The 16,891-nt window shown below is 39.6% G+C and overlaps 1 protein-coding gene across 29 annotated transcripts in view; it reads left to right on the top strand.

The window, feature by feature from the left end:
• The window catches only part of MADD (MAP-kinase activating death domain), an 81,270-nt gene that overhangs the window by 49,170 nt on the left and 15,209 nt on the right, over positions 1-16,891 (top strand). For 17 of the 29 annotated variants that reach the window (XM_014950257.1, XM_014950255.1, XM_014950250.1 and 14 more), the window contains 12 exons: positions 2,175-2,228; positions 5,279-5,376; positions 5,724-5,807; positions 8,005-8,163; positions 9,063-9,171; positions 9,697-9,759; positions 10,131-10,251; positions 11,374-11,479; positions 13,686-13,796; positions 14,707-14,814; positions 14,902-15,066; positions 16,342-16,414. In XM_014950257.1, coding sequence (XP_014805743.1) covers positions 2,175-2,228; positions 5,279-5,376; positions 5,724-5,807; positions 8,005-8,163; positions 9,063-9,171; positions 9,697-9,759; positions 10,131-10,251; positions 11,374-11,479; positions 13,686-13,796; positions 14,707-14,814; positions 14,902-15,066; positions 16,342-16,414 — 1,251 coding nt within the window. The remainder of the gene's footprint in view (positions 1-2,174; positions 2,229-5,278; positions 5,377-5,723; positions 5,808-8,004; positions 8,164-9,062; positions 9,172-9,696; positions 9,760-10,130; positions 10,252-11,373; positions 11,480-13,685; positions 13,797-14,706; positions 14,815-14,901; positions 15,067-16,341; positions 16,415-16,891) is intronic. The other 12 variants (XM_014950263.1, XM_014950262.1, XM_014950260.1 and 9 more) reach the window with 3 other exon arrangements.

The following is a 16,891-nucleotide window of genomic DNA, read 5'->3' as shown; positions in this document are numbered from 1 at the left end:
ATGGGGTTTTATCAGTAGAGGATTGATCTTTGCTGTGCTTTAATACCTAATTGCTTAACTAGGAAATTCATTATGAAAATGATGCTTCTGATACTTTGTTTCCTCAAAAGATCAGCAATTACTTGCTTACTTCTTGGGTTCTTATCTTCAAGGGTTTGTGGTCATCACCAGTAGTGTTTGTGTTTTTGTTAGGACACTAGTGGCTTTAAATTTGATGGTTAATAGTTTCCTCCTTTACGTTAGTGGTTAGTGTGGTTTTATTGCATACTTGCAGTAAAGGTTAATGAAAAAAGGTTAAGGAAACTTACTGAAGTTCTCATTACTACTTTTAAAATAATTGTTTAATGCTGATCACTTTATTTTGACAGTTTTTTGAACTAGAAAGATTGTGCTACCTACTTTGTCTGCATCAGATCTGTTCTGGACCTGCTGTCCTGTTTAGTTCAGGCTCATGTAACAAAGTCAGAGGTGTAGTGTTTTATGCCCCCTGAGTTTATTTGAGGTTTTCCTTCTCCTCTTTGACAGAGTAGTTGAGACTAAAATCTAGGCTGTTTTTAATGTGCTGAGATACACTCTACCCTGAATTAACAGGCAAGTCAGCTAAAAGTAATTTAATGGCAGGTATTGTGGCTTTCAGCCTGGTGGTTTTAAATTAAAGCCATGTAGACTGAGCACTTAGGGGGCCAGATGTTTTCAAAGCCCTTTCATAAACAAGTTTGGTACATCTTAAAGAGGTTGTTATCTGTGTCAGTGTGTGCTCAGCCAGATAAGCCTATAGGATGCTGTTTGGATCCATAAGCAATTTTATCCTATCCATCTGTGTACTTATGAAAGTTGAAGGAACATCCATCAATCATGAAGCAGATACAGAAACCAGTTGGCTAACAGCTGTCTTTCCAGATTTTTCTCCCTTGCTACATTTGCCTTGCTCCTGATACTTTTAATGATAATGCTTTGGAGCCTTTCTCCACAACCATAACACTATCCTTTTTATTTTATTTTTTTTTTAGTAGACATTTTGCTAAATAGAACATTTTTAGAGCCGGTCTTGCCCTAATTTCTGCCATTTGCAGGGTGAGATGGGTTTCTGACACACTTCAATTGGCCTTTTAGTTGCTCAGCAAGTTTACTTGAAGAACAGTAGAACATTGTACTTCTTTTTCCTTCCCTTTCCCTTTACTACTTTTCTAAGAGTGTCTTCCTCTGTAGCATCCCCAGCTGTAACCGTGGTAGTGAGAGAGGACAGTGCCCAGCATTCAGGGAGTGCAGCACCTGGAAGGAGCTGATATTTCTAAGCAGAAAAGATGACCTCATTTAGAGGGTTGAGGAACCCAAGGCTAAGCTTCAAATGAAAAGAGTACGCGCAGACTTTAGACTCTTTTTCTTTCCTCTGCCTTGTATTCTATTATGGAATCTCTTGGCTTGATTGGAGTGCCATGACCTAATTTAAATTTTAGAAGTTGGCATTAAGCATCGTTGATATCTTGCTGATTTTAATTCCTCTTCCCTATTTTCCACTCTTTATTCCCTGATAGGAACAATTGGATGCAGAGAAGTTACGCTTTTTGCATGTGGGACTGGTTGATAGGTAGAGCCAAGCGTTTATTGAGAATGCTGCCAGGTCAAAAATATTTGTGCTTGTAAACTTTGTGATAATTTTTAAAATACAATATTGGTTAAATATTGTGTTAACCTACGGTTTTAATTTTCTTGGAATTGCTGCTGCTGGTTTTGTGCCTTTTCCTTTCAACGATATAAACTAGAGACGTTAAAAAGTTTCTGTTAATTAGAGCTTCTGTGATTGCCTACGTTTCGGAGGAATAAATATGACAGTCTTAAAGACCTTCCTCAGGAAGGGTGATCAACTGCATTATATGTGTTCATAATAGTTGGGTTTGACTTAGTTGGTTCACTGTATGAAGTCATCTCTAACATTTGAATTCTGTAAATGAGAGGTGATGCAGTGCTTGATTCCTAACATTGATTTCTTGCAAAATGGTGTTAATTAACCTTTCACTCAGTAGTTGTCATACATTTCTGCCTTTTTTTTTTTTTTTTTGAGATGGGAGGTGGGGTTTTTGTTTTTGTTTCAAACTCTTTTTCCCCATTTTCACCTGTCTGACCAGCCGCTGACTCTTTCTCTTTCTCTCCTGCTTTCAATGCATCTTGGGTAGAATTGTGGAACAAGCACCAGGAAGTGAAAAAGCAAAAAGCTTTGGAAAAAACGAGTAAGGAAATAAAAAAAAATGTAGAAACTGTCTCCTCCAGCCTCCCCATAACTGCCAACTCCCCAGGTGCAGGGTGAGCTTGCATCTATGGCACACAGTTTTTATGCTCACAAAATCAAAGGTTTATCAAGAAAGCCTGCATTATAGAGGAGACTGAACAGATCAGTTTGCCTTGGGGAAATTGTGTTCAAATGTCTCTTCTTTTTTTGTTCTTTTCTTTTTTTTTTCCTCCCCTGAATGCTGCCCTCTTCAAAGAAGGGGAAGCAGATATTCTGCATCCTCACTGTATCATATATATGTGGAAGGATCTTCTGATATTCCATCTCCTTTCTTAAAAGTTAAAGACAGTTTTGTTTAACAAGTCTTTGACATGACTGGATTGACTGAATGTTACTGGAATGAAGAATTCTCTGTTCTTTCAAGCCGTGGGATGGCAAATTTTGTTACCTGGCATCAACCATGAATGGTTTATGACCACAGTCATTATGCAACAAGAAATATTTTGAGGGGGAGAGAGAAGGTGTATGTGAAGAATTGTATTTAGTGATGGCTGCTAGAGAAGAGCCTCATAATAAGGAGTCAACCTGAGTTTGGTTTTTATATCCCATGTTAAAGGAGGAGTGAAATAGTCTGAGGCTGTTTGCAGAGTCTAAATAGTAGTCTAAATCTACACAAATCTTAACATCTATTGAAATATGATATTTTATATATATTATTTGCAGGTGTAGTACAAAGTTTTGCTCTTTTGGTTATCACTGTTGTAAATAGGGACATATGACATAAGGACAATAGCTAGTTCATAATAAATGTGATGTGGTAGATATTTCCTAACCATAACTGTAGTTTCTACTTTGCAGAGGTGATGCTTTTACAGGCTGAAGGTTGGGGGGCGTTTAATAGCTAAAGGTGACAGGGTGAAAACTCCTGACTGACCCCATTCTGACTGGGCCTGGATTTGCTACTTTAGTTTTAGGCTCCTCAGTTAAGTGCAAATGAGGATCTGGGGTTAGTTCAGAGAGAATGGGGCAAACGGGGCACCTCTGCAGCACAGCTTGCTGCATTTAATATCAGAATTGCTTTCTGCTGAGGCGGGAGTGTGTGTGAGACACACACAGCACACACACACACCTGCTCTCCCAAACACAGCCTTTGGGGTAGGTGCCTACGTTGGGAGGAATAAATGGAGGTTTTAGTGTTTTATGTGTATTAGACGTATAACTCCATAAAGAAGGGAAGAGAAGGTTTGTAAGCACCTGTAAATTAATAGCAAAAACAATGTGATTGTGGTTATTGTGCTCAATTACCAGTATTGCCCACAGCTGTCAGATACCTCAACTGCTTCAGTCAGTTTCAGTTGCTTTAAAAGTCAGGTTGCTTTAAGAGTCAAATATATCTGAATTATATGTTGGGACAGGAAACTCTTAAGTTGCTTAAAACACACAGCTGAAGTTTAGTATTCTCGCTCTAGTAATGAGATACAGAACTTTTTGCTGCATTGTTATTCAGAGCTAGAAATGGTGGCTATTGGAATAAGTGGAAATAGACCTCTAGAAGCGAGCAATGTATATTTCAGTGGAAAACAAGATTCCAAATTCGTAGAAAGGATATTTTTAGTTATTTTTCTTTTTGTTTATACTTTCTCTTTGTTAGAATCTTTGCTGATTTGATTTACAGTAACTAAAGCATATGGATTTAGAGACGGAATACTGTAACAAATGAAGAAGGCTGTCTGTAGGACACTTCACATGGAGAATTGGTGGTGGAGCAGTAAGCTAGTGTGGTCTGCACAGCCCCCTTACGGCTTTGCTATTCATGAGTTTACATACCATCTCAAACTCACTCCCACAAATCTTTGTATATTATCCTTCTCTCTCTCTCTCTCCTTCCTTCCCCTTTTCTTTCCTTTTCGCTGTCTTACCCTCTCGAATATTACATACAATACAAACATGTTCATAACTCCCAGGTTGTTGTGATCAGTGGTTATAAGAGAGAGTGGCACCGTTTGCTCAGAGATACTGGACATAGTCATGGGTATATAATACGAATATTCCAGCTGCTGATCATGTCTTCCTGTTACTGAATAGTTGGCAGATATGGATATGGCAGAAGTGTTGCATTCAGTCTCTTCCCCTTTCTGAGAGTAGTGACATTCTGTGTACAATCTATAACACATTCTTGCCTCGTTATTTACCTTGTTCAGTGCTTATCCAAACTTCTTTTCAGGCTCTACCTCTCCATCATTCTCTTTTCCTCCTGCCATCCCATCAGAGGACAATACATGATATGATTCTAGAACTGCATGGGAAATTGAACATAAAGTTCTTTATCCATTTTTTTTCCCCTCCTTTTTTGTTTTTGGATCAGCGGGTTAACGAATGCATGACCTAAGGCTTGCTGATTCCTTCTCTCACTACTGACCTGTGTGATTGCCAACTCTGGAGAGCCATTTGTTAATGTAATTGGGGAATGTTGTAAAGTCCAGCATCATACAAGCTTCTTCCTTGAAATTCTTACTGGTGTAACACCAAGTGTTGCTGTTTATGTTCTTCTCATGTGTAGCCTGATTTTTGCCTAGATAGTTGCTGCAAACAACTATCTAGGACCTAACAAACTGAGTCCAAGACTTCAAGCTAATTAGCTGTTCAAAAAAGGATTCCGACTTTAAGTAAATAAATATCCTTTATTTTACCAAGAATAAAGGAGGTGGCTTCCTAGAGTTGAATGGCAACTGCTCTGCATGTGTTATTGTAACTGGAAGCTACTTGACCTTTGTCTGTCCTCTTTTCTCTCTTGAATGGCTAACAAAGGTACTGTTTAGTGATAGTCACTCCTGGACTATGCCTTTGGAGCATTTGAAATTCAAACTCAGGCTTGAAAAGCGGCAGATGTGTCCTGCTGGCCTTGTTTACAGTACCAAGGAATAAAAATGTTAAAGGAATGAGAAAGCAAATTTGTTTTCTTGGTACTGTTCCTGCTTTCAGTCTGTCATCTGCTTTCGGACATACTGTTTTTTCTTGGTACAGTAATGATTTACTTTTTCCTTTGTTCAGGGCCAGAAGGTGTGAAACACTTTGATTTGGGAGAAACGGATGAGAAAAAATCCCAAATCAGTGCAGACAGTGGCCTCAGTTTGACCTCAGGTTCTCAGGTCAGTGGCTCCTATGCTTGCTTTATTTATGTGGAAAGAGAGAGTCTTCTTCTATTCACTACTTAATTGTGGGAAGAATTGTAGGGTTTGAGCACTCTTGAAAGGCTCATTCAGTAAAATTTCTTACCCCTTTCCTGTAGGGGACTGATCTTTGGGAATTCCTCAGTTGTGGGACCCCATGATCTTTTTGACGTACAGGTGGTAGTTTCTATTTAGCTGGTTAATAAATAATGGAAGCATAAGGTGTGCGATTCAAGTCCTCACAGGGGAATGGGAAGTGATGTTCTTTCCTTATGATAAAAACTAATGTGACTTTTCTTGCTGTCCTTTATATGTTTTGATTGCAGAAGAGTGATTTTGACTCCGTTCCCACCGGAGGACCAGCGGTTATGGTCCGAAGTACAAGCCAGGATTCTGAAGTCAGCACAGTGGTAGGATATGCCCAAAGTGAAATCTTGATGCGATTCACTGCTTGCTGAAGTGGGGGAGGGTGTTTTTTTACCTACATTTTGTGTGGTTTGGCTGCACAGTGTCACGCATGCATGATGTATGTCTGTGAGCTCTCTCCCCAGAGCCTCTGAGTGGGTGGCGAGCAGTGTGTCTGACAGAACATCCACAGTGCTTTACTAGCAGATTGCCTCCTTCATATATGGTGCTCATTGCTGTTATGTATTGCTATTTATTGGTGTATTTATGGGGCTGGTGTATTGCAGTAATTTTATAAATATGCCTTAGTTGTGTATAAACCATCTATAGAGAATAGAGATTTAAAAATGTAACCCAAGAGCAAAAAAGGCGTATCGTTTGATGCGCTAGAAACAAGAACAAACTTTCTGATGTGTTAGCTTAAAACACTTGAATCATATCAAAACGTCTGCTTGCTTTCTGATCAACTATAGGGCCTACAAGGAAAATGTAGCAGGAATGCATTCAGTAAAAAAAACAATGTACCTTCTCTACCACATGTTATATTGCAGATAAAAATGTAACCCAAGAGCAAAAAAGGCGTATCGTTTGATGCGCTAGAAACAAGAACAAACTTTCTGATGTGTTAGCTTAAAGCACTTGAATCATATCAAATGTAGCAGGAATGCATTCAGGAAAAAAAAAAATGTACCTTCTCTACTGCATGTTATATTGCAGGGATAAAAACCAAGGAACTTACCTTTTTGTTATTGCTGTTGGTTTTTGTTCTCTCTAAACTGGTGCATACCTGTGAATATCTAGCTTTCCATGATCTTTTTGCATCCTGTAACAAGAATAATGCTCTGCCTTTCGCTAGTGAACCCAGAAATTGTGTTCTCTGGGATGCTCCCCGAGACAGAAGGGTCTAGAAGAGCTAGTTGATATTCAAGTGTGTCCTCCTCCAAGCTCAAGAAAGGTCCATCCCGACAAGTAGGAAACCAGGCAAAGGCAGCAGGAGGCCTTTGCCTGGATGAGCAGAGAGCTCCTGACTGAACTCAGACATAAAAAGGAAGTACACAAGGGGTGGAAGCAGGGGCAGGTAACCCAGGAGGAGTATATGTTTGCTGTCTCATCTTGCAGGGCTAAGGTCAGGAAAGCCAATATGGACCCAGAGTTGAATCTGGCAAGGAATGTGAATGGAAACAGGAGAGGATTCTGCAAGTACTTAAACAGCAAGAGAAAGGACTAGGGCAAACGTGGGCCTGTTGTTGAATGGGGCAGGGGAGCTGGTGGCAGATGGGAAAAACTGAGGTACTTGGGGGAATTCTTTGCCTCAGTCTTTACTGGTAAAAATGGCCTGAGGAATCCCAGGCCCCTGAGACCAGAGGAAAAGTCTGGAATAAGAACGACTTACCGTTGTGGAGGATGACCAGGCTAGGGAGCACTTCAACAAACTGGATATATGTAAATCCATGGTTCCTGAGGGGTTGCAGCCACAAATGCTGAGGGAGCTGGTTGATGCCATTGTAAGGTCTCTCTCGATTGTCTCTGAACAGTCATGGTGATTAGGAGAGGTTCCTGAAGGCTGGAAGACAGCAAATATACCACTCTTACCTTCAAGAAGGGTAAGAAGGGAAACCTGGGTAGCTGCAGGCTGACAAGCCTCAGTCCTTGGGAGAGGATGTAGAAAATCTTCCTGGAAAGCATTCCCAAGCACATGAAGGACAAGAGGGTGAATGGGACTAGTCATCATGGATTTATGAAGGAGCAAGCACGCTTAACCAACGTGATAGCCTTCCACACTGAAGTGACTAGTTTAGTGGATGAGGGGACAGAAGCAGATGTTGTTTACCTCAACTTCTGTAAAGCTTTTGACGCTGTCTCCTGTAACATAGACAAGGTGACAAAGTGTGGATTAGTGAGGTGGACTGGAAACTGGCTGAACAACTGGGCCCAGAGGGTTGTGATCGGTGGCACAAAGTCCAGCTGCAGACAAGTCACTAAGTGGTGTATCCCCGGGGTCAGTACTGAGGCCAGCACTGTTCAACATCTTCAGTGATGACCTGGATGAAGATTGATGAAAAGATAATGTTGCTGAAAGAGAGAAGGCAAATGTGGCCTTCGGTTGTGCTGCTGCTTTTTTTGTGCCTTAAGAAAAAACATTTTATAACTTTTCACAGTGTCTTTATCTATTGAAGGTGACCGCTTTGTTTTTCTCTGCAGGTTAGTAACAGCTCCGGAGAGACACTAGGAGCAGACAGTGACTTGAGTAGCAATGCTGGGGATGGCCCAAGTGTGGAAAATGGTGGCAATTTGGCAGGATCCAGAGGCACTGTGTCAGACAGTGAAATTGAGACAAACTCTGCTACTAGCTCTATCTTTGTAAGGACCTTGCAGACTTTCCTTTTTTTTTAAATTAAATCTTGTCCAGTAATCATTTCAGTGTGTGTGCTTGTGTGGAAGAGGATCTCTGATTCTGTTCTGAGGGTTAATCAGCAAGGACTTACAATATCAAAATATTAAAGATGTAATTTTGTATGGATCCACATACCTTCCTTCATTTCCTATGCAATGTTTGGTTCTTTGAGAATGGTAGGTTCACATCTCGCACAGTAAATGAAAGAAAAACCTGTGAAGTCTGAATGTGAGAGAGCTCAGGTGATCTTACTCTGGGAATACTCATTTTCTGTGCAGTCCTGAGAAGTCTGTGTATTCCTTCGTTCCTCACAACCTGTACAATGACAGTGCTATTCAGCTTTTTCAGAGAGCTCAGGTGATCTTACTCTGGGAATATTAATTTTCTGTGCTGTCCTGAGAAGTCTGTGCATTTCTTCCTCTGTTCCTCACAATCTGTACAATGACAGTGCTATTCAGCTGTTTCCTAAACAGTGGGAAAGATTTACTATTAGAAATTGGGCAAATTTATTGCATAAGCATGAAATATGAGGGATGATGGAAGAGGTTTAACTGTTCTTTTCTTCAGTCTGGGATTTGTACTTTTTGTTTTGTCTCAGTTTTTCTTCAGGGAAGCATTTTGCTTCCTCTGTGTTTTGATTTCTCTAGTTGTCTCTCTTTGTTTTTCCTTTTTCTCACTCTGGACTTCGAAATTTATTACCTTGCTCTTTGAACAGAGCAATGTGTTTGTTTTGTGAACATTTGTGGCATCTATAAAGTATAGCTTGCAAACTGTGTCTGTTGAGCACGACAGTGGGCTGCAAGAACCAACCTTGGAGGGCAGAGAGTTAAATTAATTTGTCTGACACCTCTTGTATTCTTTTCAGGCGAAGTCTCACAACCTGAAGCAGAGCGTGAAGGACAGCAAAGGCAGTACTCCAGGGAGGGGGCCAGAGGATGGGAGCCAACGTGTCTATCTCTACGAAGGACTTTTGGGTAAACTCATTTATTTTTTTTGTGGGGAGGGGGTCTTTTAGACTGAAGCTCAGGTGGAGTCTTGTCTGGGGCAGACTGGAATTTTTACCTTCCTGGAGACTGCTTTTAACCGCTTACAGTTGTCCATATTGGTAGAATAGGAGGGAGCATCAGGCCATTCAGAGCGAAGCCAAAGATTTTCTGGGGAGATGGAATATGAGAAGATAGGTGTGAGTGGTGTAGTTTGCCTAAAATGTAGTTTGTCCAAGTCTCTTGCTGTTCTTGAATATTAATTAGTTAAACTGTTGGGAAAAGGGGAGAAGGAACTTGGCTATGCAGGGAAGGCTAAAATGTATCAGCTGAAGTCAGTGAACAGAGGGCTGCTTAACTCAGAATGCCAATGGCCTTTGAGTGTATCCTTGAATTAGGAGTATATTGGCTTTTTTGAAATGCATTTCATCTGGACTTGCTGTTAATCAAGAGCTCTCTTTTCCTCTGTTTTCCATCCTTTCCGTTTATCGTTCCTACCTGCTTGGAATGGTGCAGGTAGGGATAAAGGATCTGTCTGGGACCAGTTAGAGGATGCTGCAATGGAAACCTTCTCTATGAGTAATAATCTTATCTTTCCACTTCTCTGTGTGTTTGCCATGATCTGTGTTTGTGTGAGATATTCCTGTCTCTTTCGGGCAGTGTTAGCAGTATATGGAAGAAGATGCACTCCTTAAAGAATAGAGAGAAGAGGTACTTTTGTGTAAGGGTTTGAAAAGATGATGCTGTGAATTAGAAAGAGAGATATGACTTGTCTTCTCTTTTACACTTTTCTTCAGTTTTGATATTGCTTGTGGTTTAAAAGTAACCTTTTTTTTTAATGGATGAATTGTGTGTTGGTTTACGGTATTTTCAAGGAGTGGGAAGGAGCAGGGATTAATCTTAAAGTATTTGAGTGGAGTAAATGTAATAAATGCTTGATTTTTGCATAGGCAAAGAGCGTTCAACTTTGTGGGACCAGATGCAGTTCTGGGAAGACGCTTTTTTGGATGCTGTGATGTTAGAGAGAGAAGGGATGGGGATGGACCAGGGACCTCAGGAGATGATTGACAGGTAAAGTTCTTTAGCAGAACCTCTTTCCTCCTCATTGTTTCACCTGGGACTGAAATAGTAAAAAAAAAATAAATAAAATAATTATTTTAATTCTGTTGAATATGCTCCTGTCGCTTTATAAACCTCGTTACTATACCTGACTGTTGAAAAGTGAGCCTTCTGTCTCTGTGCTGGCCAGTAACTCCTCATACTGAAATACTATCTTTGTTTGTGACATATATTTTTTTAACTCTTCTGGAGAGGTGATATTTCCAGAGAAATGAGTAATGTAAGCATAATCACAGTACGAATAGATGGAATAGACTAGATCAGAAGTAAGGAAAGAGATTGCTGGGGTAAGATGACTATATTCTGTAATAAAAGAATATATCGGTGTGTTGACATAACATGGAAGAATTAAATGTCTTTGGAAACTGCATTTTGGGCCTTCTCAAAATGCGAAGTCACTCGTAGGTGTTTTTTACTTTACGGTTTGTAGTCAAAAGAAAGAAAGAAACAAAGCACGAGGGAACCACTCTCTAAAAATACCAGTGTGGTTGCTTAAAGCTAGACTACTTCTAAGATGTCGATCTTCACTACCTGCTTGCCTTTTTTCCCTTTTCCTCAGCTCTAGTAACACCTGCTCACTTAACAGGGGATCTGGTGGCCAAAATAATAACTAGTTTGTGGGGCCCCAGTTTCAAAACCATTTGTTTTTCCACAAACTACCTACCTTACTGGGGAAAGAGAGTGTCCATGTGCTTCCTTCATCCTTTTACTTCTGCCTCGCACGTGCGTTTAAGCTCTGAAGGCGAGTGGCTCTTGCAGGGAGCTGTATGTTCCTCTTCTGGCCCTTGTAATTGTCGTGTAATTTCTGCGGCTGCAGAAAAGAGGAAATGGATAAGCCCAGCAGACCACTGAGAACTTTCCCACTGAGCAGATGTTATTTACTTCAACTGGTTAATAATTAATCACAATGTTTAATTAGCGATCATAGTGTTTTACTGGAAAATGCCCATTTGGCGTAGTGTTTTTTGGAGGTTTTATTTGCCATGCACTTTTACAAATAGCGCTCTGGCAGTGCTTTAGTGAATTGGATGAAGAATGTCTGTGAGTCTGCTTCAGATGTAGCTCTTCTTGCAGGTATCTTTCCCTGGGAGAGCACGATCGAAAGCGTTTGGAGGATGATGAGGACCGCTTGCTGGCTACACTGCTGCATAATATGATCGCTTATATGCTTATGATAAAGGTGACTTCTTTTTCTTTTAACTAGATCGCTGCTCAGATTTGAGCAGTATATTTTGTTAGTGTTGTCTTGAAACCACACGTCTCTGTTCACAGAGCTCAGAACAGTGAAATATAAAAGAATGCTGCAAAACATCTCCTGATCTTAATGAAAAAAATTGCTTCAGTACCTAGAAATTCTGAGATACGTTGTCTGAGTTTACGCAGTTCTATGCCATGGGTATGCATATACATTGCCATTTAAAATATAATTTTTTGTAGCCCTACTAGTAGCTTTAGAAGACATTATCAAGAGTATGGGTTATAAATTAAGTAGAGACCATCTTCTAATCTGATTTCCTCACAGCTGCAGCTTCCAAATCTTCTTAGAGAAGTCACAGGTAAAAGGAGAACGTGGGCAGATTGTGAATATGTGTATCAATAGCTCCATGTGACATTTGCCATTCCTCTCAAGCAACCCTTTTTGTCTCATTCAATGGGCTGTGCATATGCACCTTAATGCTGTAGTTGGCTAGTAGCAATATCTTTTTTTTAGTCCAAATAATTTCTTAGATAATCCAAATCCTTCCTCAAAGTCACTGTAAAATCAATCTTAAAACATTTTTATTTTAAGGTGCATGGTTTTACCTGTAGCAGATTTGATGCACTCTGCTATCCAGCATAGCAGCTTGACAGTAAGGGAGTGGGGAGAGAGAAAGAAAGAAGGTATTGATTTTTCCTAATAGGAATGAAATGTGTGGGTGAGTTTTAAGATGGAATTTGAGTATATTTGGAATGAGTTTATTTCAGAAGATGACCGTGGCATTTGGCCATTAGGACTTGCATCCCTGCAGTACTTGCAGTAATAATAACCACTGCAGTAACTGTCAGCAAAGGATGCAAATGAGGAGAGCAATTAGTGTTGGTTTCAAAAGTCTCTCTCATGAGAGGTGTTGATGGTGTTAGTCCTAGAGGGAACGAGTGTCTTTGGTGCAGTGGAAATCACCAGATCCCCAAGAAAACCTCTCATGAGAGGTGTTGATGGTGTTAGTCCCAGAGGGAAGGAGTGTCTTTGGTGCGGTGGAAATCACCAGATCCCCAAGAAAAGTTTTCTGGTGGAAAGGGATAAGGACACAAATAGGATATTATGCCTTTGGAAATGGTATCGCTCTGAGCCTATGGGTTATAGATAAAAAGGCAATAGAGGGGATTCAAGAGTTGTGATAAAAATACTATTTCTTTCAGTGCATCTTCAGAGATGCTCAAGAGTGAGGATGGCTTGAAGAGCTGCGCAAAAGAAGGGTTGTGGGGTGTTGGGTTTTTTTGTTATTTTTGTGGTTGCTTTTTTTCACCCCCCCCAATTATCAGTTTTGGGATAAAAGGTGGTGGATCTAGAATTTGGTATATATTATTTGCATATATAAGTTTTTCAAGCAGTTAGAGTGAAGGCTTTAAGAGACTAGAGACTGTAACAAGGTATCTCATCTTAAGGAAGCTTCTAGTAGAAACTGCGAAGTTGGAAGGCCTTCTTTTACTGGAGAGGTGAATTCATCTGAGATATCAAAGGAAGCATAAACCTCCTTGGTATTTTAATTTATTTTTAGTTTTGGGATAGCAGAGCCTAGTAATTTTTACCTAAAAAAAATCTTGAAAGATGTTTTCTTACAAGTGCAAAGAATTCTTGCCAAAGGAAGGAAGCAGGTTGAGTTTGTCTTCTTATGCTCCATAGCATTAAGGAGAAAGAATGTCTGATTTAGCTTGAAGTCAGTGCTCAAATTTGAGTGTACTGTCTTGCAGACCCTAGTATCAGAGTGAGAATTCTGAAAGATATCATACCTTTGTGTTACTATTTCTTGTGCTGAGGGCTCCACAGTTGACTAAATGAACACTTTGCAGAGGACGAGGCGGAGAAGATGAGACCCATCACATAAGTGGCACCACGGAGAACTGAGGCTTTTGATGTCAGTAGTTGGAAGTGGGCAGGAAAGTTGCAAGAGCAGGCAGGAAAGCTGTTGTGCACAGTATCACTTGCCCAGTAGCTGGGAAAAATGGTGTATGTGCAACTTCTGCTTCTACTGCTGGGCTGAAGAGGCCCAAGTGTGACTGAGCTGGAGATGGGTTGTTTTGCTGTCTTAGCAATGGCAACCAAGACGTGTTGATTTTTGGGAGATAAGAGTCGCTGCCTGTGGAAAAAAGAAGAGTAAGTATCTGTCTTTATGTCTGCTTTCTAGGTGAACAAGAATGATATTAGGAAAAAGGTGCGTCGTCTAATGGGAAAATCACACATTGGATTGGTGCACAGCCAGCAAATAAATGATATTCTAGACAAGCTTGCCAATCTGGTGAGTAAAACAGCCCTGAATGATATATTTCTGGGAGCTACAGCGGAGGAAAAAAATGATCTGAAAATTCTTCTACAAGTGCTCTGCAACACTAATGTAAAAATATTCAAAATAATGAAATTGAATTATTAAATACTGCCTTCATACGAATAGAATAAAGACTGTGATCGTATGACCCTGTTTATAATACTATAATGTTATGCAGCTCTCAGTTAGAACTGCAGGACAAATATGTATAAACATGACACTTCAGTACCACAGTTCTCTGCAACCCAAATGTGTTCTTAATATCACTTTTGTGGGTGGGAACCTTTATTCTTGCTATGGCTGTAACAAACATTTAGTTTTCCATGGGCTTCCAAGTCATTCTAAGACTTGTGGCAATCAGTTTCTATACAAACTTTTTCCACTATCAGCAGAATAAACTTTACATCCTGTAATGCTCATTAAGAATATATGTTAACACTTAAGTGAAAACTAACCAGCTTTTAACACAACCAGCACCAGTTTGGATGCAAGTTAGGCGCTTTGGAAGCTAATTTTTCCAAGCATTTTTACATTTGGAACTTAGTTTTATGCACAGAAAGGACACAGTTATAATTAATTGAGAAAAACCAGACCAGTTTACTGCAGTGTTACTGGAACCCAGGCCCCTTGCTACCCCATACCGAGTGTGGTACCAGTGGGAACATTGTTGTGTGCTGGGATAACTCCGTTGAAACTAAACTTTCTAGAGGGTCTTGCTTATGGCTTTGTCCAAAATTGCCTCTAATCAACTGTATTAAAAATACTTTTTTCTTTCATTTGTTGAAAATGCTTCTAGTGTCACCTAAAGGACTTCTTTCTATAGATCAGGAGAAATTGGTTTCAAAGTTCATTAATGATGGCTTTTTTTGTTTTTTTTCTCTAGAATGGACGGGAACTCCCTGTGAGACCCAGTGGCAGCCGCCACATCAAGAAGCAGACTTTTGTAGTCCATGCTGGGACAGACACAACAGGAGACATATTTTTCATGGAGGTAGAGACAAGAATTATTACTATTACTGCAAGGGATAGCATTCCATAAGTAATATTGGAAATCTTACGTCATATTGTGTGCTCCCAGGTATGTGATGATTGCATTGTGCTGAGAAGCAACATTGGAACTGTGTATGAACGTTGGTGGTATGAGAAGCTCATCAACATGACTTACTGTCCCAAAACAAAAGTGCTGTGCCTCTGGCGGAGGAACGGTCAGGAGACACAACTGAACAAGTTCTACACAAAGAAGGTACGCAGCTTTTGTAATGCACACAATACTCAGGGAAAACTGCACAGAACAAACAAATCCTTGGTGTGTCATATTCCATGTTTAATCAAAAAATAGCATTCTCTTTCCAGCTCTCATTACTGAATTGCAGTAGCTGCGTAACAGCACTGACATCTGAAGTTGACATTATGTCTTGTCATTTACCAGAAGACAGTAGTACAGCTAAATATAATTTAAGAAATTAAATGTGTAGTCTTTACTTGTTTTTTTCAGTTAGAAGGAGGAAAGCATCAGTATAACTAAATATGGTGTGAGCTTGCAGGCTTAAGGTAGTAAAAATATTGTGGTAGATTCATGGGGGAAGAGCTAAATAAAACTATGTCTAAATAATTGAGTTAATTATGTTATTTTTGATGACAATGCCAAACTGACCAAATAAGATTAAAAATTTTCTCCATTGGCCCATGTTTGATATTTATTTCATATATGCCTACATTCTCAACTAATATGAAAACCCCTTTCTTATCCTTATGACTAATTGCAAATCTAAAGAAATAGCTTAAACCTATTAGGAAAACTCCAGTAGCTCTTAGAACTCCAGTAATTCCTACACAATGACCAGCAAACAAGAGCTAAAGATTTGTAAATGCCAAGTTATATCGAAAGGTTATTATCTTTGAGATATATAAAAGGATTAGATTTCTGCTTCAAAAAAATTCATTTAGTACAGACCAGGTCATCACGATGCAGGTGTGAATACAAATGGAAGGAGGACAAAAGCAGTGTGCTACAGAAGTCACTTGGAAAATTAATGACATGTATCTTGGGCTGCTGATAAAAATTTTTCTTAAGTTCTGCTCTGAGACTATGGCTTAACTATTATTTGATTCTAGAGAGGGGAGTTGGAGGAAGATGAATAGAAGAATATGGCATAAGGAAATTGATAGATCATATAAGTATGACCAGTAACACTGATTGCTGGAAGCCAAAAGAGAGAGATTGTGATACTGTTTTGAGGCTTTTTCTACACTAGGAAACTGAGTAAACTTGATTAGATGGCTCATGAGCAGGTGCCAAACCATGAACTCTTCACTAGCTAGGAAATGATATGAAATAGTTTCACTGTCAGCTTGAAAAATAAATAACACCTAGTAATTAGCTGTAGTTGAACTTTAATAGGCTTTGTGTTGTTATGCACCACATGGGACTTGTTCTTTTTGTAGAATCTTAGACTCTTGCTGTTCTTTTCCCTTAATGATTTGGAAAAATAACATTATATTACTCTTTTTATGTTAGTGTCGAGAATTATACTACTGTGTAAAAGACAGTATGGAGCGAGCAGCAGCAAGACAGCAAAGCATTAAACCAGGTACAAGATTTTGCTTGTTGGGAATGTTTATTGTTTAATCTGCAATCAACAATTATGATTTTTTTTTGTCATTAATCACTTCTTTGAACATAATGTCCTTTTACTTGGAAATCTTAGGGTAGCTTTGTACATCATCCATGTGTATGTAGTAGACTTAGTGGTAGCAGTAGCTTGCTCCTGTATACCTCAGTCTAAATACAAACAAAACCCAAACACCTGTATAAAGAAGAGTTACATGTAAGGAGGACCTGCTGCCAGTAAAATCATAACTAGAAAAGACCATGAAACTTCAGCTTCACTTTCACATCACAGTTGGCTACCTCCTCCTTATATTCCTGATTGAGACATACAATTATTTTGTCCAATTTGTGTTGAAAATGGAGGCTAATAAACAGGCTCATTTATGTTAGTGAATCCTCAGTGATGAACCTGCAGCTCTCTGTAGGCTTTTAGTGCACAAACCTTTTCTATACTGGA

This window comes from Calidris pugnax, unplaced genomic scaffold, assembly GCF_001431845.1.
Source record: "Calidris pugnax isolate Ruff unplaced genomic scaffold, ASM143184v1 scaffold68, whole genome shotgun sequence".
NCBI lineage: Eukaryota > Metazoa > Chordata > Aves > Charadriiformes > Scolopacidae > Calidris > Calidris pugnax.
Note: the sequence above shows the minus strand (reverse complement) of the source record. Positions and strands in the feature narration are given on the sequence as shown.